The 21814-nt window shown below is 37.5% G+C and overlaps 1 protein-coding gene across 1 annotated transcript in view; it reads right to left on the reverse strand.

The window, feature by feature from the left end:
* LOC150077553 (osmotic avoidance abnormal protein 3-like) overlaps window positions 1–21814 on the reverse strand; it is a 425893-nt gene that overhangs the window by 326631 nt on the left and 77448 nt on the right. Inside the window, exons 4-5 of the mRNA XM_090385940.1 lie at window positions 21002–21287; window positions 7758–7988 (exon numbers count right to left, since the gene is read on the reverse strand). Coding sequence (XP_090242066.1) covers window positions 7758–7988; window positions 21002–21287 — 517 coding nt within the window. The remainder of the gene's footprint in view (window positions 1–7757; window positions 7989–21001; window positions 21288–21814) is intronic.

Consider the following 21814-nt stretch of genomic DNA (forward strand, 5'->3'; position numbering starts at 1 on the left):
TTGCTTGATGGCGAACAGGGTCTAGCTAATGTAGTACGCAGTTTCTTGCCAATGCGTATCCATATAACCTAAATTAGGACAAGGATATCTTTTAGTTTCTATGAGGATATCTCCAGAACATAGCTGTTTGACAGATTTTGGGAAGCCTGCCAATGGTTCCAAACCTTTCTGAATAAAGGAATGTGATAGAGGTGGAGCAACAGCCAATATGCTGATTGTAATTTGCAAAGGCTGAAATGGAACTGGTTGCCCACGAGAATAATGATGACTCCATGAGCAGGGCGATACACAATTCTATCCTTAAAAATAATAGTGATGTTATGCATGGTTGGATCGTCATTTGCTTTTAGATATGTCTCCTGTAAGCAAAAGCAGGCTGGTTCATGCTTTTGCAGGAGTGCTTTAATGTCTTTGACATTTCTCTGGAATCCACTGTAGGAATTTAGCTATTACTTGGGCTTGGCATTTCTATTGGTGGGCTTCTGAAGTGCTGAGGGCTTACTTTTATCAGTCTTGGCTTTATCTTTTTCAGAGAAGTATGGACACTGTCCTGTGTCCATTTCTTTCTCTGCAGAGTCCGAAGACTGTTTTATCACGTACCTCTTTTGTTTTGACATCCATTTTTTCTTGGACTGCCATCGAGAGTTTGGTTTTCTGTTCTGTAACTTCGCTCAATTTTTTTCCTGCTGGAGCATAAGAAGATATTGGAGTGACAACTGACTGAGTTTTCCGTGTTGGCTTTGCTGAGCTCAGTAAATAGCAGGCTATGGGTGCAAATTACTCTTTTGGTGGTACAGCCATTTCAGTTTGAATTCCAATAGAACATTTCTTGGCAACCTTTTCAGCACATGTTGCCTTGTTTCTATTTACTGGTTTAACTGCTTTTCTGGCTTCCAGAAAATCAGTTAAAACAGTAAATAGCAACAAGGCAACATATAAAAGACCAAAGGCAGAGCTGAACATCTGTTCTGCCTTTGGTCATTTCATTTCTTTTTCTTCTTTCCACTTCTGGCATGTTGAACATATGCAGGGTACTCACCTTAGCAATTAATGCGGGTGGATTTTGAAGCTTTGCATAATGTAATTTCACGGTCCTTTGAACCACATCGAGCACATGCAAGAGCACTAAGGCAGGCCATTTGTGAATGTTCATATTTCTCACACTTGAAACACCTTAACAGGTTTGGATCATGTGGACGTACTGTGCAGTTCAACTGGCCAGCTTTAATCTTACTAGGTGATATCCATGTATTAAAAGTAAGGCTGACGTTTCTAGTCAGCACTAGATTCCCGTCCCTATGTACGAACGTTTACTTTGCAGCTGTTACTCCTTGCAATTTTAGTTCTGAACAGATCTCTTCTTCAGACATTTCCAGAAGATTCCACTCAGAGATCATGCCTCTGGATGAGCTCAGTGTCTTGTGGGGAATTATGGTAATTGGCATTTCCCCAATAAAAAGTTGGCATGGAGGAGCTGTTTGGAGTATTTTTCACATTTAGTTTCTACGAGGATATCTCCAGAACAGCTGTTTGACAGATTTTGGGAAGCCTGCCAATGGTTCCAAACCCTTCTGAATAAAGAAATGTGACATTTTCCCTAAAGGTTTCTTGCTGGTGGAGTGGATTATCTGGTATGTAGGTTGTGGACCTGATGATATTGTTTACATTCTGGACCTCTTTGCTAGTGATGGTGTCTGTTTCATTGTCATTATTTTCTGGTAGGGACCATGTTGGGGCTCCAGAATTAGGTTAGGTTAGATTCTCAGGATTCATAGCTTTTATTATTTTGGTTCAGTGCTCGGGCTCCTCGCCCATCACTGAGCCCAAACGGGATGCCCACTATCTGGCAAGCAATAAATCTGCCACATTGTCCAAGTAATATTGTTGTTTTGGGTTTTATTGGTGCATCAGCAACTACTGCTATAATTTGCCAAAACAAGGTCATATAAAAGAGCAGGTTAATATTTCAGTGACCTACAGAATTAGACTAGTACATCAAGATAAATATTAATAAAAATTTCTAAAACAGAAGCTTTGATATACGTGTAAAAATATTTAAACATTTTAAATAACTAAAAACAGCTGATAAATTGACATTGTTGGATAAAATTTGACTGTGTATAAGACTAAAAGCAGTAAAATATAAATGAAGTTCATGCCTATAAAGTGAACACTCAGATAAAATGTCTTATGGTTAAAAAGGTGTCACATTGCTCACACATAGGAGAGTCATCTGCCCTCAGCAGGAATGAATGAGTAAGATGACTGCATCCTATGCAGAGATGAGCAAGAACAACTTCCTCTCTGCGGTTCCTGTGCAGACTAGGCTGCCACAGTTTAATTCCAGGCTTTATCTGATTCAGCTTGTTTGTGACCTTCCCATGCCAAGATTGTTGCCACATAAAAGATTACTCTCCACTGGGAGAGTAATCTTTTATGTATTAACTACCTGTAGTCTGTATAGTTAACTAATAGGCTATGGCTGTTCTGGGGTTATGTGACCTGGCTGCAGCATTGGCCAGTTCATTACCCCTGATCCCAGTGTGGCTTGGGATATCGCCAGTCGATATCGCTGGACAGTGCAGTATCGAGTCAGTTTGGTGTGACATAAGCATTTGGAGATCAAAATTGAGAGTAGGAGTGTGTTATAGGCCTAATGATTCTGATGAGTATAATAAGGAACTGTACAGGGAAATAGAGTGGGCCAGTAAATAAGAGTCTTATAATGGGGGATTTTAATTTCCCAGATATTCACTGGAATTTGTGGGTTGGTCACTCATACACTAGCAAGGCTTTTGTGGATTTACTGGATGATTGTTTTCTACATCAGCATAGTCACAACCCTGGGGGCTCACATCTGGTGAGTATGGGCTTGGCACACCCAGGGTCCCGAGCTGGATATCATCATTCTTATCTTTCTTAGTGATTCCCTTCTACTTTTTGTCTCTCTCGTTCTCTCTCTCTCTCTCATGGTAACTTGGGAACCTTTTTTTTTTTTTTTTTCCTGGTGCAGCATAAGCCTCAGGCTTCCTTGCACCATATGGCTATTAATAATAATAATAATCTTAGAAAGGCTTTTCATTCCGTTGCACATGGAAGACTACTGCACAAATTGGAGCAGTGTGGCATTGGAGGCAAATTGTTGCTATGGATAAAGGGATGGTTGAGGGGGAGAAGACAGAGTGGTAATCAATGGACACTGCTCATCGTGGACTAATGTTATTAGTGGAGTCCCTCAGGGTTCAGTGTTGGGTCCATTGTTGTTTTCTGTATTTATAAATGATATTGATGATGGTATATCAAGCTTAATGTCCAATTTTGCAGACGATACAAAGATTGGAAAGGTTGTTAAGGACACTACTGACGCTATGCTCCTGCAACAGGATCTGGAAAGGTTGAGCAGATGGGCTGAGAGGTGGCAAATGAAGTTTAACATTGACAAATGTAAAGAACTACATATGGGAAACAGTAACCCCAGAGCAATGTATCAACTCTGTGGTACTACACTGACAGTGGTAGAGAATGAAAAGGACCTGGGGGTAATTGTACAGGCAGATATGAAGTTTTCTGAGCAGTGCAGATGGGCGGCAAGAGTAGCTCATGGTGTCTTGTCAATGTTATACAGGAATTTCTAGCAGGGATAAGGAGGTGATTATAAGGCAATGGTCAGGCTACACCTTGAGTGTAGCCTGACCATTGCTACAGTAATACAGGTCTGGAGGCCTCATTTCAAGAAGGATGTAGAGCTGTTGGAAGGAGTATAGAGAAGGACAATAAGATTAGTGAATGGAATGAAGGGTTGCTTCTACGAAGAAAGGCTTAAGTTTTGCAAATTACAGTATCTGGAGACTAGGCACTGGTGAGGTGATCTGATAGAGGTGTATAAAGCCTTGAATGGTTTGGGCATGCTCAATGCCAATGGGAGTCTTCCTCTTGTGCAGAATAATCACCTCAGAGGGCATAAATTCAAATTGAGGAAAGACAGATGTAGGATAGATGTGTGGAAATTTGCCTTTAGCCAGCGGGTAGTTGGTTGGTGGAACAGACTTCCATCCCTTGTTGTGGAAGTTGATAAGCCTATATAAATTTAAGGCTCAGTTGGACAGATATTTCGACAAATGGAGGGGTGAAATGGGAGTGTGTTTTTTTTTTTTTTTTTTTTGGCTGATGCTGCATAAGCTTGCTTTCTTGCATCATATGCCTCTATTAATGCTAATGTTAAACTTTGCACGAGTGCATGATAGAGGCGCAATAAAATGCATCGGTCAGCACCCTGAGAGTTACACGAGATTGCACATAGGATATCCAAACCTCTCATGTACGTCACACGTAGTTGACGGATGTAATGTAGAAAGGTCGACTTTCTATTAAATACGAGCCCCAAATATTTAGTCTCAGATACTACCGGAACAGCATTTTTCCTTGGCCTCAGTTCAGGTTCAGGGCGAAGATTACACTTGTGGAAAAAGTGTACGCAAACAGTCTTTTGTGGGGAGAACCTGAAGCCATTATTCATTGCACATGAGCTCAGGTTGTCTATGACATGTTGCAGTTGTTTCTCTATTACCTTCATGCTGCAAGACTTAGAGAATATGCTAAGATCATCAACACAGAGGGCACAGTTTACAGTTGGAGGAAGTTGTTCTGTGATGAAATTCACTGTGATGGCAAAATGCGTAACACTTAAAACTGATCCTTGAGGTGCTTCCCTATCTTGGCTAAAAGGCCAGGAGAGAGAGAGAGAGAGAGAGAGAGAGAGAGAGAGAGAGAGAGAGAGAGGTAGATCCTACATAACTTGGAAGGAATGATGGGATAAAAAGTTTTTGATAAAAGCTGGGAGATGACCTTTAAGGCCGATGCTATAAAGGTATTTTAAAATTCCAAATCTCCAAGTTGTGTCATACACTTTTTCCATATCGAAGAACATGGACACCAGGTGTTCTAATTTTAAAAGGCATCTCAAATGGATGGTTTCAAGCATAATTAAATGGTCCAAAATGGATCTATTTCTTCAGAAGTCACACTGAATGCTGGAGAGGACCCATTTACCTCCAATACCATATAAGGCAGGCGTTGACCATTCAATCCAAGATTTTGCACAGGCAGCTAGTCAGAGTGATAGAATGGTAGTTTTTTTTGGCTTAAGAAAGGCAATCACAATTGCCTTATGCCAGGAATCCTCTTTTAGAAAGATCCCAATGTACAGTAAGACCAAATGGTCCATGGATTTAGCCGATAGGTGTTTGATCATTTCAAAATGGATGAGATCTGGTCCAGCAGCACTTGTCTCGGTAAGAGTTAGTGTTTTTGACCTTTCTATAGTGAAGAGCAAATTATAAGAATGAGAATCCTTATATCTGAAATTAATAGGCTGTTTTTTGCATTTGTCTTTCAAGACCAGAAACTCTAGGGAGTAAGGGGATGTCGAAGAAATGGTAGCAAAAGTCTCCCTAAGAGCATTAGCTATTGCAGTTGGTCTGCAATAATGCATCCATTATATATCCAGGACTGATGAAGGATGCAATGTATATTTCCCCTTCATTTTCTGGATTCTGTCCCAAACAACTTTAGTGCTGGTCGACCTGGTAATAGTAGATGTAAAGTGGATCCACGATTCCTTTTGCCTCAGATGGCAAATATAGCATGCTTTTGTGCATGCATGTTTGAAGGCTAAGAAATTGCCCATGGTATGATACCATCAAAATATCCTCTAAGCTTTGTTTTGTGCCTTTTCTGCTGCTGTGCATTCAGCATTTCACTAATGTTTTGGAAACAGTGGAAACCAGGTAGATGCTTTCAGAGTTGTAATTGCAGCTGCATTAATAATGTTTTATGTGATGTATGCCACTGCATCATTGATAGGCTCCTGAATAACTGTACTGATGTTAAAGTCTGCCAGATGGTGATAGGCATTCCGATCACCTCGATCTATCTTCCATCATAGTAACCTAAAAAGTGGACACGGCCTCCCATTAAGTAGGTTGGGGAAGGGATCACTGCCATAGAGGTTCTCCTCAATCTCTTAAGTGAGTGAAGGAAGGAGAGAGGGGAAGCATACAGAAGATGAGAAGCAGAGAATGTACAAGTAGGGATGTGTAGAGGACACCAGATCTTTTAAGTTTTGGTTTGTACTGGTATCAGTATTAGCCATATGGTGCAAGTGTGTCCCAGGGTTTTGCTATACTAGCCAAAAGAAAAAAAAATAATAAATAAAATAAAATAATAATAATAATACAATAAACTCTTAAATTACATAAGGATTGAGAGGGCATGTATTTTAGAGAGGTATACTAATGGGTGAGCAGTTTTAGAAGAGCATATTTCAATAAATATTCAGCACTAACAAACTGAATTCATTTCTATCTGTAATGAATTATAATGAGTAAAATCACAGTGTTAGTGATTAAACAGTTAAATTTTTTAAATGTAAATAAATTTCAGTAAAAATGTAAAAGTCATAGCATATTAGCACATATTGTCATGTAATGTCAATTTTAAATGCATACCTAGTATAGTATTAGAGAGAATATCAACGAATGTACCTCAAGGAAAAAACAGGTATTCTTCTTAAGGGATAATTATGACAAAGCACTTTTTATCTTTATCAATTTACATAAATAAATCTTTATCATTTATATATAACATTTTGATTTTAATAATGGGCTGTGGAGAAATTTAATCAATTTCTTGCATGCTCTGAACATGAAGTCTACTCTCAAAGTTTAGTGACAGCATTAAAAGAGACAAATATGACTCTTCTTTGCATGGATTATTTATGACAAATGCAATCAATGATAAAAGTGGCAGACTGCTTAATATTTACAGATTGTAAAGTTCAAATTAAAATAAAATCATAGAAATAGAATGTTTCTTGAAGAAGTGATGTTTGTGGATTTCCTGTCTTTATTTTAACTCATTTATTGTGAAAGTGGCAATCCTCATCCTCTAGTGGATGTAAGGGTGTACCTTAATTTGTTGGAGAATCAAGTATTTTCAACGTTGAGAGCAAGTGCCACTTTTCATATTTTTATGATTTTATTTTAATATGATTGTTAGAGTATCTTGGAGTTTCAGGTAGCAGAACTGCTTCCTGTCCAGTACAATCCAAATTACTGCAATAATGTTCACTGTAGAAGAGTAGTCAAATGGGAAGGTATGGTAGAACTCACGTCTGAACTGAATGTGGTTTTAGTCAATGTGACTGCTCAATACAGTGCTGTTCTTTTATTCTCTTCATTCTGTAAACACTTCTGGCCTTATATGAATTTTCAAAGTATTAAAAAAAATAATAAAAAAAATTGCATTAATTTTCTGCATTTAGTTCAGTGATATTATTAGTATTCTTATTTCTACAATAGTCTCGGAGACATAACCACATTTGTCTTAGTAGTAAAATAACCAACACATTCATTCATGTATTTGAGAGAAAAGAGGGAAAAGTGTGGGAGGGAGGATGCTGAAATCCCAAAGTAAAATAAATTGAGGGACAACTGTAAAAATCACATGAATACTAGTAATCTTCCAGCAAAATCTGGTAGTTACACAATGCAAATTCTTGTGATTATATTTTATTTATATGGTTACTAGATCCAAGGATTTTTTTTTTTTTTGAGATAATTTTTAATAAATTCATTATTCTTTTTTATAATAGAATTTTAATCCATAACTTTTTATTGGCTTCAATAACTGCACTAATGTTGAGTTTGGTGGATAAGAAAATTAATTATTTAAATACTATTAAGAATAAATCTAACAACCTGTTTTGGCTTGACGTTCACTACCAGCTAAATCCACAAGGTTTAATTTCCCTTGTCGTATATGCTCACTCATATCTTCAGTATCCATCATTTCTAAATGAATGGTAAAAATGGAATGACTACGAGAAGAATCAGCATTCATCAGAGTTGCTCCAACTGAACGATTTTTCCAACCTTGGTCCATAACTGTCTCGCATTCTAACACATTATGAACAGGATGCAAAGATAATCCTAAAAAATTAATAAATAAATTAAAAGAAAAATTTAATAAGGATAATTATTTTTAAAAAAATCTACTAAACTGCTACTAAAAAATTCAGGGCTATATCAAGCTATAGGATGATGAAAAGTTGCACAATCAGAACTATTTACTGTACTTTTTATTATTTATTTATTTTATTGTTGCTACTTTGATAGCTACATAAAAATCGCCTCTGTAGAAAAATCTTCCATGCAGCTTGCATTAACAGTTTTCGCATTATCTGAGAAAGACAGTAAAGTGAGTTGCACTGAAATGTGTTTTTCAGTATTTTGTTGTGGCAATTCTTGTGAAGTCTTAGGGATGTTTATATACACATTTTGTTTTAAATAATCATAAAAAAAAAAGTTAGGTCATGATAAATCCAGAGTTCTTGGTATCACCCAATTTAAAATTTGGGTATACCAAGTGTGGCTATGGATGCTGCCATTTAAAACAACAGATGAGTGATGATCAGGGCCAATGCAAATGATTTTCAAATTATAAGTCCCATTTAACATGTTTGCTGCCTCTTATGTTTGTGAGAGTTTTGAGAAAGGTTTTTGAGAAAGATTTTTGAGAAAGGTGCTTAATCATTTCATAATGGATACCATCTGGTCTGACAGCACTTGCCTTAAGAAGGTTAAAGCTCTTATTTTCAGCTCCAGTACAGTGAATGGCCCATTTGAAGGGATATAGGCCCTTTGATGTGAAATTAGGTACTTGTTTTTCGTTTTTATATTTCAGGACCAGAAACTCTGGGGAATAAGATGATATTGGAGATTTTAGAAAATGTTTCCCTAATAGTGTTAGCTATTGCAGCTGGCTATGCAATAGTGCATCCATTATACTCTAAGATCGAAGAAGGATGGGATGTATATTTTCCCTTTGTTTCCAGATTTTATCCCAGAAAACCTTAGTGCTGTGAACTGGATAATAGATGATGTGAAACAGATCCACCATTCCTTTACTCTGGCATCGAATAACACTTGCTTTGGTTTGTGCATGTTTAAAGGCTATTAGATTGGCCATGGTAGGATATTGATGGAATATCTCTCAAACTTTGTTTTAAGCCTTTTTTGTTGCTGTGTATTCTGCATTTCACCGTGGTTTTGGAAAAGGTGGAAACTGGGTAGATGTTTCTGGAATGGCAGTTGCATGAATAATATTTTCTGTGATATATGTCACTGCATTATTGATATGCTCCTGACTGACTATAGTGAGATAAAACTCTGCCAGATGCTGATAGGCACTCTAATCAGCCTGATCAATCTTCCACCGTAAAATGAAGGCATGGTCTCCCACTAATTAGAGTGATTATTACAGGGAAGTGATCCCTTCAATACAGGTTCTCCTCCACCTCCCAAATAAGTGAAGAGAAGAGAGAATGGGAGCAGATAAAAAAGATCAATGGCAGAAAACATACGAATACACATGGGGCAGAAGATCTTAGTTCTACATTTAGAAAAGAGAGGTTATTGTCAGTGAGCATATGCTCTATGACACATCTCTTCCATTAACATCAGCACTACCTCACAGGGTGTTGTTGTTGGCATTGGGCTTAACAACACAAGGGCTATTGAGGTAAATTGTGTCTGTTCATCGATTATTTACAGGCTACACATTGTTAGATGTTAAATTATATGCTCTTGTATAGGTCAATATATTTTAAATACATCAAAAGTTCTATATTTCCATTTGTTCCTAAGTGAACTAAATCATGTGAGATGTTCAATGTGGCAAGTGATTGAAAAGTGTTTGACCTGATGGCTGAATGCAAGGGATAATCAACCAGAAAATGACAGACTGTAATGTAAGTTGCATCTGACAGGATGAGCACTGAGGTGCGTGTTCTCCCAATAGTAGAAAGAGATGAGTGATGAGTATGATGAGTTTGTCCAATTCTGAGTCTTGCCAATATCCCTTCCTCTCATCTGCTTTTTGGAAACTGGAGAGCCACAGCTCTGGATCTTGTTTAATCCGGTAAAGTTTATTGTTGATGTCACTCTTCCAGATATGTGGCCATTTGTTGTAGCATGCTTTGTGTATGACAGACATATAGTCAGTGTAAGGAACCTGAGGATGTTGTAAGAGGGTGGGTTGAGGATGTTTAGCGGCAAAGTCAGCACTTTCATTTCCCAGAATGGCAGAATGGCTAGGGATCCAGCAAAAACCGAATGAATGATTGGACACACTGCAAGAGAATAGCAGGGAATGAATATGTTTCAGTGTAGGATGATAATAGACAAAATTCTTCCTTATGGCAGAGACAGCACAGATGGAGTCAGCGTACATTATGGCATGTGAGATGGAAAGCTCAATAATTTTACTATGTGCTAACTTGATGGCATAGAAATCAGCAGTGAAGACAATGCAGGCTAATGGTAGTGAGGCTGTAAGCGTAAATGAAGGGAAAACTGCTGCAGCATTAATATACTGGCAGTTTTTGATCCATCAGTGTAGATTTTACAGGCATGAGAGTTCAGAGTGGTGTGAGCTAAGTGCTATTGCCTGATATTGTAGGGTGGTATGACATTCTTCCCCCACTGAAGAAAATGTACATTGTAAGAAGCAGAAATATACATCCAAGGTGGAACAGGTCCACTTGTGTCCTGAAAAATACCATTTAAATCAATATTCCAACTCTGAACAAGCTCTTTAAATCCTCAGTGAAGTAGGCCTGTTCTCATTTGGCTTACTCTCATAGAAGGAATCCCACTGTATTATAAAGATACTCCCAACTGCGGTGCGATGGAAGACTGTATCTTAGCAGGATAGTGGAGCAGTAGTGTTTTTCTACAAAGATGCAATGGGGGATCATGCACTTCAATATAAAGACTTTGGATCGGAGAAGTCCTGAAAGCTCCAAGTGCAGTCCTCAGAGCACTGTGCTGGATGACATTTAGCAGTTGTAAAGTAGAGCTTCTGACTGAGTCATAAACTGGACAGCCATATTCTAGGTGTGAACAGATTAAAGTTCTGTACAGATGCAGTAGAGTATACCAATCAGCTCCCCAAGACATGGATGAGATTGATCGAAGTACGTACAAATGCTTTAGACAAATATTTCTTAAATGAGTGATGTAAGCTTGCTGTCTAAAATGAATCCAAGATTTTTAACGGTGGTAGAAAGCGTGATTGGAGTATTATTTATTTGCAAATCTGGATCAGGGTGGAGAGTCTAATTCTTGCAAAAGTGAGTGGGAGTGCATTTCTTTTCTGACAATCGGTAACCATTTCGTAGTAAAGTCCAGAATTCTATTTTGGTTATGGCAAGTTGGAGCTGCCATTCGATGGTATTGATCTTTGAGACTGACAAGAAATGGTAAGGTCTGCTGCATACATATAAGTTTCAACAATTTTTGGGATATCTTGTGTCATGCTGCTAACTCGGATTGCAAAAAGCATAGAACTGAGTATTGATCCTGGTGGGACTCCTTCTAACTGAATGTGAGAAGAAGAGAGTAAGTTTTTATATCGCCTGAAATAAGTGTAATTGCAGGAAATTTTGAATTATTTCAGGCAAATGGCCCCTAAGTTCCAGATGGTAAAGATCTATAATAATGCCATGACACCAAGTAGTGTCAAATGGCTTTTCAAGAGCTAAGTTGACTATAACTAGATATTGTTTCTTGACAAAGGCATTGCGGATATAAGATTCGGTCTTGATGAGCACATCTAGGTTGATCTGTTTTTCCGAAAACCATACTGATGATCTGGCAGGAGATTCTGTAACTTCAGGTTGTAAGTGAGACCCATATGAACCCATCCTTTCAAAATTTTTTCCCAAGCAGCTCGTCAGTGACATGGGTCTATAATTTTGAACCAGGGAAGGATCTTTGCCTGGTTTTGGTATGGCAAATAATGAAAGAATGGCACCAGGAAGAAGGATGGGCATTTTCAGAGAAGATCCGATTGTATAGAATCAACAAAGTGCACAAGTCCTTTTCAAGTAAATGCTTCAGCATAATGGAATGAATACCATCTGGGCCTGCAGCGCTATTGGATGATCTATTCAATGATTCTTTGAGTCCTGTTAATGTAAAGGGTTAGTTGTATGGGAATGAGTGGTGCATGAAGAAGTTGATTTTATATCATTCTGCATCTGCTTTGATGTTCTAGAAGTAGGATGCATAAGTAGAGGCACACATTGTGGCAAATGATTCTGCTAGTGCATTAGCAACTTCTTCTGGAGTAGACACATCTTTCCCTTTCCAATGAAGTATTGGAGAGGGCAGCCATACAAATTTGCTGTTTCTCCAGATCAGCCATGTGTCAGTCTTTTGTGATGGTTGAGGCAAAAGCAATCCACAAATCACGTTTCGCTTTCTGTCTAATTTGTCTTGCATTGGCCTCAAGTATTTTATATGTAATGACAATCTTACCACTACTAGTGATAGGATACTTGTGGAAATTATTCAATGCACGTTTTTTTCTCCTGTTTGTCATTAAGGCACTCTGCATTCCACCAGTGATTTCAATGAAAGTGATATGTCTTGGATTTTGGAAAGGAAGCATTAGCCGCAGTCAGAATCTGATTGGTGATGTAAGTAGTTACATCACCAATAGGTTGTTTTTGAACATAAAATCTGTCTAGAAGTATTTTTTCAGAATAGTCATCCCAGTTAGCCTTTTTAAAACTTCCATGTGGAACGTTGATCAGGATTTGGAGTTACCCCTGTTTGTATATGCAAATAATTGGAAAATGAAGACTGTTAAAGGGATCGGTTAACACTGACCATGTCATGATCGGAAAGATGGACGGTGAACAAACTGATAAGTCAATTTCAGATGAATATCCTGTAGGTAGGTAAGTGGATATAGGTAGGAGATCCAGAGTTCAGTAAATTAAGATCATTTTTGTTCAGGAATTCCTCAATTAATTTGCCTCTTGCATCCATTGCAGTGGATTCCCACAATGAATGGTGGCCATTAAAGTCACTGAAAAGACAAATTGGTGTTGGAAGTTGTGTAATTAGGTTATCGAATTCTGAATGAGCAAATGATATTGATGACGAGATATAAATTGAAACAAGTGTAACTGAAATAGATACTGCAATACGAACTGCCACAGCTTCTAGAGTGGTTCATAATTGGATGTGCTTGGATAGTGTGTTAGAATTAATGAGAATAGCTACTCCTCCATGGGCAAGAGATTCTGAGATCCTATCTTGTTTGTACATGATATAATTTGAAAATTTTGGCAAAACTTGCAGTGACAAGAATGTTTCCTGTATGCACACACCTATGGGGTTGAACTGAGCTAGAGCAAATCCTTTATGTCATCAGAATAACTGACTAGTCCTTTGCAATTCCACTGTATGATGTTGTACATCATCCAATGGAATCATTAAAAAATACAATGCATTTTTTCCATTCTTTTTTTGAGAAGATGGGGTGTCCAGTATCCATAGTGTTGTTCGCATGAAGTTCTAGTATGGGCTCCTCATAATCTGAGGGAACATCTACTTCCATACTGTTGGTGGATTTCTTGCTGTCTTGAGTAATTAAAAATGTTCAATGTCATGCGAGACTGTTGGAATATCAGCTGGGATGCTAATTGCTTCACTGGTTTTAGTTTGAGGTGTGTCTTTTCCAGAGTTTGATAATGTAGTTTTAACCCAGTTAGTTAGAGATGTGCTGGGGGTATTGATACATCTGTTTGAGCTGCAGTTGAGTGAGAGCTTCGAGTGTGAGATGTATAAGTACAACCGGGCATGGTCAACATAACTTGTCTACGTGCCTCAGGATATGTGACTTTTATGTTCTATTTTATGTTTTTGAATTTTCTTCACTGTTTTCCACATTTCACAAGATTCTGAAAAGGCTGGGTGACTTCCTTCCTTTGCAGTTGGGCAAATGGGAGTTGAGGATGAAGTATACTCCTTCGGACCACAAATAGAACAAACAGCATTGCCTCTACATGCCTGCTGGGAATGACCATATTTGTGACATTTAAAACAACGAATGGATTAGGGATCTAAGGCTGAATTCGGCAGTATAAATAGCCAGCTTTTACTGTGGATAGCAACTCTGGGGTGCTGAAAGTTAAAATTATGGATCAAGTTTGGAATGAGATTTCCACCTTTTTTAACCATTATATATTTGGAGCTAGTTACTTTTGATTGCTCAGTTCTTGAACTAATTCTTCTTCTTCAGGCACAGTAATCAGGTCAATCTGTGATGACCTTTGGACAAATTTAAAGTATTGTGGGGAGTGATAGATATTGCCCCCCCCCCAATTGTTGTTGTTTTGAGCAGCCACTCAGAATGTTTTGAGGTGGATGTTTCAATCAGGTGGTATCCAGATTGCAGTCGTTTCACCATTTTTGGTGTTCCAGCAATGGATTCCAGATATCTTTGGATGACAAAAGATGATAACTTGCCCACAGGCTGGGTGGACAGAGAGTGTATCACCAGAAAGTTTGTTATCTCATTACCCTGCTCCTCTCTTCGAAACCTTTTCGGTTGATTGGCATCATTGACGTCGGATATTTCCGATCTTGGGCTTGAAGGCTCTAATGGTGGAAAATTATTCAAATCCATGCTTGATCCTTTTAGCCCTGGGAGAGAGACTTTCTTCTCCCAGGCTACTGGCTCCATCACACGGAGGCAGGAGCAGTGCCAACCAGTCACCAAGCGATCAGGCGAATCTGAGAACAGTACATTGCTGGCAGAGGTAGCAGTAACGTTGAGAGCAAGGTTAGCAGTGACAATGCTAGTGGTGAAGCAGTGACGTTGCTCAGCGAGGGAAGCAGTGATGTTGCTCAGTGAGGGAAGCAGTGACGTTGTGAGCGGTGGAGGGTTTATGAAAGCACTAGTACTCGAAAGATAGCTTGGCACTGGGGGCCTCACAGGGTGTTATGTCCATTAAAAGGCCCGAGAAGCAGAACTGAGGAAGGCAGCTGCACAATGAGATCATCAAGGTCTGTATGGGAGATGTCAGCTCCTGGTGGTAAAAAAAAAAAATCAAACAGACTGTTAATAAAAACCCTACTGCAAAATGAATTGCTATTAGTTGAAAGTGGCACAGTTGAAAGTATCATTCTTGTTGCCCACAAGGATGACAACTCCTATTTGGGCACTTTCATTCCTAGTTCTGTCCTTACCTTTAAGAATACTTCCTCAATAGCAGTTAGAGGACTTTGCGCCCTGCTCGCTGCACTCGCTTCTTTTGATAAAATAAAATGAAATACTTTCAGAAGCTTTTGACTCTGTGTGTCTCTTCCTCAGCTATGAATACATAAATACTTTCTATATCTATATAATATTGGTGTAGATATACCACAGACAACTCTTAGAGAAAAACTAAGATTGTAGTGTGAAAAGCATAGTTTCATCTGTATCTCATATTGTGCTCATCCTTCACAATGAGTTACCATGTATTGCACTACCTTGAATAAGTAATGCTTCACTAATAAAGAAGACTACTGTTGCTAATTCTTGGTGTGCACCACTACCCAGACGGTACCTTTCAAAGCTAGTTGGCTTTTCATCGGTGGGTGCCTTTCACACTACAATCATAGTTTTCCTTTAAGAGTAGTGTATCTACTATGGTGTATCTACACTGATATTATATAGATATAGAATCTTAAACTTAAAATATTATGCCTTTTTGCATTTAGTTTATTTAAATAAATATGTTACATTTGGAAATCAAGCATGGTACCATGTGGTCATGTTAGATAAACAGTACATGACGACGCTTAAACAGAAGTTTGTTTCACCACAGGAAAACAAGCTTTTGTTACGTATTACCATGTAACCCGCATCTCTCTTCTCCCATTGGCAGAATAAATATCATTAGGAGGAAAATTATTTTAATGTATAGAAAGATACTGCTTACCCTTAATACTACTTTCTTGGCTTTTCCATAGGTTTCCCAGTGTGTTCTGTAGTATGGTTGGCATGTAGCTGTTGGATATTAAATGATGGAATGGCGTTTCTGACCACTGAGTGCAGGCATGGCATTAGGTTTTTTGGCATCCCAAGGCAGAAATGTATTTGCAGCCCTTGAGATACTTTTATTAAATATTACTTTAATAAAAATTTTGAATTTCCACACTCCCAGACATTGGTGCCCCTAGGCCCTGCTTATCAGGCTTACCATGTTCTGCTGACCCTGACTGAGTGAAGTATAGATCAATGTCTATATCATGTCTATCCCACAGAGGTAAAGGTACATTTGTACTTTCTTCAATTTTACTGAGATCAATTTTCCGTGTTATTTCTTGAAGGCATCCCAGCAGGACTGAGTTCATTAGGCTTGAAGTCATAGTGTTGTCCAAAGAGATTGGTTGAGGTATACCCAACAAGGATGTTATGGAGAGCTTCTTATTTTGGCAGTGTATTGGCAGAGTAAGCTTTGTCTTCTAAGATAAAGTGGAGGGGGTCATGTGCTTTCACATACAAGCTCTGAACTGACAAGGTTCAGAAGGCACCTAGTGCAGATCGAAGGGCACTGTGTTGGATGGTGTTCAGAGATCATAAGATGCACTTTTTAGCTGAAGCATATACTATAGCTCCATAATCTAATTGTGACTGGATTAGAGCAGGATATAAATTCAGTAATAACTGCCTGTCGGCACCTCAAGGTCAACACTATGAGGATACTGCATGAGGGATGTTTCATTTCTGGAGGCATGTAGTTCACAGATAGGTAATACGTAATTCATTAAAGAGGCCTCCGGAGTCAAGAACTCGATGATTCATTTTAATGCACTAAACACTGACTCAAACAAAATAAAACAAAGCTTTAATATAAATCTGTACAATAAAATATAAACTGAGATTAAAATAAAATAAAATACAATAGAATACAAATAAAATAGGGCTGGGCCCCTCAACCACAAGTATCCCCCCTTTCTGAGTTTCCATGGGTCATGGTGTGTGTGGCTGCAGATGCTGGATTCCATTGATGTAACCCTGAACTAAGGTATGGGCATTGGATCCCACTGATGCTAATCTAGAAACCCAGCAGCATCACTGGGAGGTCCCCCTCTCACTATGCAGTGACCATGTTGGAGGGGTGCTGCAGGGTGCAATAAAATTTCACAATATAAACTTAAAAAAAAAAAAAAGCAGAAATAACATAATTGATTTAAAATGCAGACAGTGGCTCTTAATGCATATTTTACTGTAACACACCACTGTGAGAGATGCAAAAGATGACTAAAAATAGGAGTTGACTTATACAGTGAATATACAGTCAGACCTCTATATAACAAAATCGATCATTCAATTTAAAAACTTCATTAAACAGAAATTGTCTTATAGAGAAATATGACCTTTTTAACAATGAAAAATACTGTAATTCAACATTCAAAAATATAGTAAAAGATGGAAAATAAATCCTGATATTGTCACTAGTTCTTTGAATACTCTTCAAAATGTTGGAGTCACTCAGATATTCAGATACCATGACATCATTATCGACTACTAAAAATTCGTCAAGAACAATTTCTCCACTGAACAAACCTCTCGCTTGAAGTTCTTCCCAATATTGCTCAATACCATGTAGTAGTTCATCCCTCTCATCGCTGTTAATTTGCATTTTAGCAAAGCCTGCTTTTGCAAAACAATTCTTAATTGTTGTTTCCATCACATCTTGACTCCACACTTTTGCCAATTCTATAACAAAATCTATAGGTTGGCTGGTTTCTGTTCTCAGTACACTTTTTTTTCAGATGTGCCTTTGGCAGTACATTTTCATATTCTTGATAATACCTTGGTCCATTGGCTGCAGTTTAGACAAGTTATTCAGAGGGAAGAAAACAAGCTTCACACTTGTAAGTTTCGAAATTACCAAGTGAAAATGGACAGGGTAGTTGTCGACAAACAATGCGATTTTTCTGTTTTCTTTCGTCATCTTTCTATTGAAATTTAAAATCCACTGTTCAAAATTTTCATTTGTCATTGTTGTGCTGAGGGTTTTTTGGCACAAGGGGAACACTTGTCATCTAAGCTTTTTTGCTGTAGTCCAACTCTGACTTTTACTTTTGAAATATTGGGGTTGTTTACTTTTGCCTATTATCAAAAGCTTCAGTTTTTCATTACCAGCCATATTTGCACCAACCAAGACTGTAGTTCTCTCCTTACTATATTAAACATTTATCACCTTTAAAAGTCAGTGTCTTGTTCAGCAAACATTTGAAAAATAGACCTGTTTCATCAATGTTGAATATGTTTTTGGGCTCATAGTCCTCCATAAATAATTTTTTAAATTGTTTCTTTCCAATGGGTACAGTCTTCTTCCATTCATCAGCATCATCATCATCAGCCATTTTCAATCCACTGCAGGATGAAGGCCTCTCCAGCAACTTTCCAGTTCTTTCTGTTTTGAGCACTGGCCATCCATTTACTACTCAAAAACTCATGAATTTCATCTATCCATCTCCGCCTTTGTCTTCCAGGTTTTCTTCTAGCTCCTCTTGGGTACCATTCTGTTATTTTCTTAGTCCATCTGTCATCATGTCTTCGAGCTATGTGTCCTGCCCAAGACCATTTTAGTTCTTTAGTTTTGATAAGAATGTCCTTTACTTGAGTTTGCTGCCTAATCCATGTGTTTCTCTTCTTATCTAACAGTCTGATTCCCAATATAATTCGTTCCATTCTTCGCTGTGTAGTTCGTAGCTTCTCTTCCATTCTTTTGGTGAGTGCCCAAGTTTCACTTCCATAAGTCATGGTGGGGAGTATACATTGATTCATTATTTTACGTTTCAGACAAACTGGGATATTGCTCTTCAGTATGTGACTATATTTCCTGAATGCTATCCATCCAAAATTTATTCTTCTCTTGACTTCCAGCCATTTATCATTATTCCAGCTAATAACTTGTCCCAGATAAGTATATGACTCCACCTTTTCAATTACTGCTCCTTCGATCATTATTTCCCTTTCCGTGGCATACTTGTTCATCATTACTTTTGTTTTAGCCATATTCATCTTTAGTCCAAAATCCTTACTAACTGTGCATAACTGATTAAGATTTTCCTCTAATTCTTTGGGATCGTGGCTTATGACCACAATGTCATCTGCAAATCGTAAATGGTTTAGGTACTCTCCGTTCACATTGACTCCTTTCTGCGACCAGTCTAATCTTCTGAAAGCTTCCTCAAGGGCAGCAGTAAACAGCTTCGGAGATATTGTGTCTCCTTGTCGAACTCCTTTCTCGATTTTAAATTTGCTACTGTCTTTGTCTAGTCTAATAAAGGATGTAGCACTCTCATATATTTTCTTCAAAATCATAATATATGGAGTATCTATGCCTTGTCTTTCCAGTGCCTGAAACATTGCCTTATGCTGTATAGAGTCAAATGCCTTTTCATAATCCACAAATGCCAGGCATAATGGTGTTTTATATTCATTTGCTTTCTCCATTAGCTGTGATATTACGTGAAGGTGATCCATAGTTGAGAATCCTGTCCTAAAGCCAGCTTGCTCTTTCGGTTGATTCTCATCAAGTATTCTTTCTAATCTGTTAGTAATGACCCTTGTGAACAACTTGTAGATATGGGATAACAAGCTAATTGGTCTATAATTTCCAATTTCTGATTTATCTCCTTTCTTATGCAGCAAAACTATGATTGCATTATTCCACTGCTTAGGCATCACACCTTTTCTAATGCACTTTGTGAAGAGCCTTGCCAGTTTTTGTGTTATGTCTCTTCCTCCCAATTTTAACAACTCTACAGTAACTTCATCTTCCCCCGGGGCTTTCCGATTCTTCATTTTCTTCAATGCATGTTCTACCTCATCAGGAAGAATATCGGGTATGTCGTATGTGTTGCTACTTTGCAATCCATCTTCTTCACTGCTGGTATCATTCCCTCGCTCCTTGTATAATTCTCTATAGTAGTCTTCTGCTATTTGAATTATGCCTTCTCTGCTGTTTATAAGTACACCATCGCTATTCTTCAGTTTCAGTATCATTTGTCTTTCTGTAGTACTGCTCATGGCTGCTGATTTAAATCCTTTGTTTTCCCTTAATGCTTGTTCTACTTTTCTTGTGTTCTACTTCTTCCATTACAACTCCAATTTCACCAGAAATAACTTTTTCAAGTAAGCCATGGTGCTTTTTAAATTTGTCCAGCCAACCAGAACTGGCTTGGAATGTTTTATGCCCCAGAAAAAAAAAAAAGAGTACTCCATAGCCTTTTGTTTTATTAATGGCCCCCGATATCGGCATGTTTTGGTCTTGAATCAACTTCACCCACTTAATAATGGCTTTATCTACATATAATAATCATACAGGCATAATTTCTTGCATGCTTCTGGCTAAGTCCTGTTTCTCAAACAGTTTGAAAATTGAAACACAGTTTTTCAGAATGGTTGACACACTACTGGCAGAGATACCAAATTTTAAAGATTTTTTTTTTTTTTAACACCCTATCTACATGAATATGGCTTAATCTTTACCAATAGCTGTGGATACATAGATAGCAGTTGACCAGCGTGACTTCTCGGTACAGTAGAGGTTTCGGTTGTATAGGTTTTACGGGCAACTTGTAAATACTCAACTTCTCGGTTGTATAAGTTTGGAAAACAGTAAATTATGGAATGTTTTAGCTCTTAATTTGTTCTCTTAAGAATTTAATCCCGTTAACTTTTAAGAGCTAAAGGTTCTAAATCTTAATCCTTTTAGGTATTAATTCGTGCTTTCTACAGCATCAGCCCTATTGACTAAAGGCCAGAAGTGTGAACAATGTGTAATGTGTTCCATATAACGAAATTAGTTCGTTATATGGAAATTTTCTTTGTTATATGGAAACTATTTTCAATGTAATGACCAAGAGGAAATAAAAAAAAATTTGCTATATGGAAGTTCGTTAAAGAAAGGTCTGACTGTATATGAGAAAGTGCAAATTCCTCACAGCAAAAAATTGAAGTCCACTTACATGCCAGAATATATGGTATTTGAACAAAATTCTATTTATGACATACACACAAAAAAATACAGTAAGTTCAAAAATATAAATGTGTCAAGTATAAAAGTTCTTTTACTTACCTGCTACATAAACTCCCTTATCAGGATGCTCTTTAAGATCTAATTTCTTTTTTGAATCTAAACCAAGCAGATCTCTAATTTCTTCATTGTAAATTTCAAGGTAGGAGGCATACACAAGAAATTTAGCATTTTCAGTGGTAGAAATAGCTTCAAAGATATGCTCAAAAGCACGTGGGATAACTCCTCTCTGTGCAGGGGGATCAGGAATTCCTTGCATTGTAAAAGACTTTCCACACCCTGTTTGACCATATGCAAAAACAGTCCCATTGTAGCCCTCAGTCACACTCTGTAAAAAAAAGTTAAATGTTTAGAAAAAAAAAAATTTAGGCATACATTACATACATGTAGAGCAAAAAAAAAAAAAAACTGTTGATTAAGAGTTTTCAGGTATTTAAGAACAATAGTGACTTTTACACATAAAATAAAAATTATAAGTTTGATATGTTTTCTATTTAATTAACATATAACAGAACTATTCTGGATAGAAATAATCTGGCATCTATGGGACTGAGGAGGTGATGGATTATTAAATATTCTGATATAAATAATTTTATGTATGCTATTCACTGATATAAATAATGACTGTATGCTATTCACTTTATTAGTAATGAATTTTTATTAGTTAAAAAATAGCACAAAATTAGCTGAAACTAATTTAAACACAGCACAAGCCAGATTTTTGAAAATTGCAGTTTTTTTTTTTTAAAGGTTATGTATATAACCTAAGTATTCAAAAGTAATTTATAATTTTTATTAAATAATATCGTAGTTCTGATCCCTGTAATCTCCACAGAATAATAGTAATCAGCATTA

This window comes from Mastigoproctus giganteus, chromosome 12 (genome assembly GCF_048544385.1).
Source record: "Mastigoproctus giganteus isolate SK-2022 chromosome 12, ASM4854438v1, whole genome shotgun sequence".
Taxonomy (NCBI): domain Eukaryota; kingdom Metazoa; phylum Arthropoda; class Arachnida; order Uropygi; family Thelyphonidae; genus Mastigoproctus; species Mastigoproctus giganteus.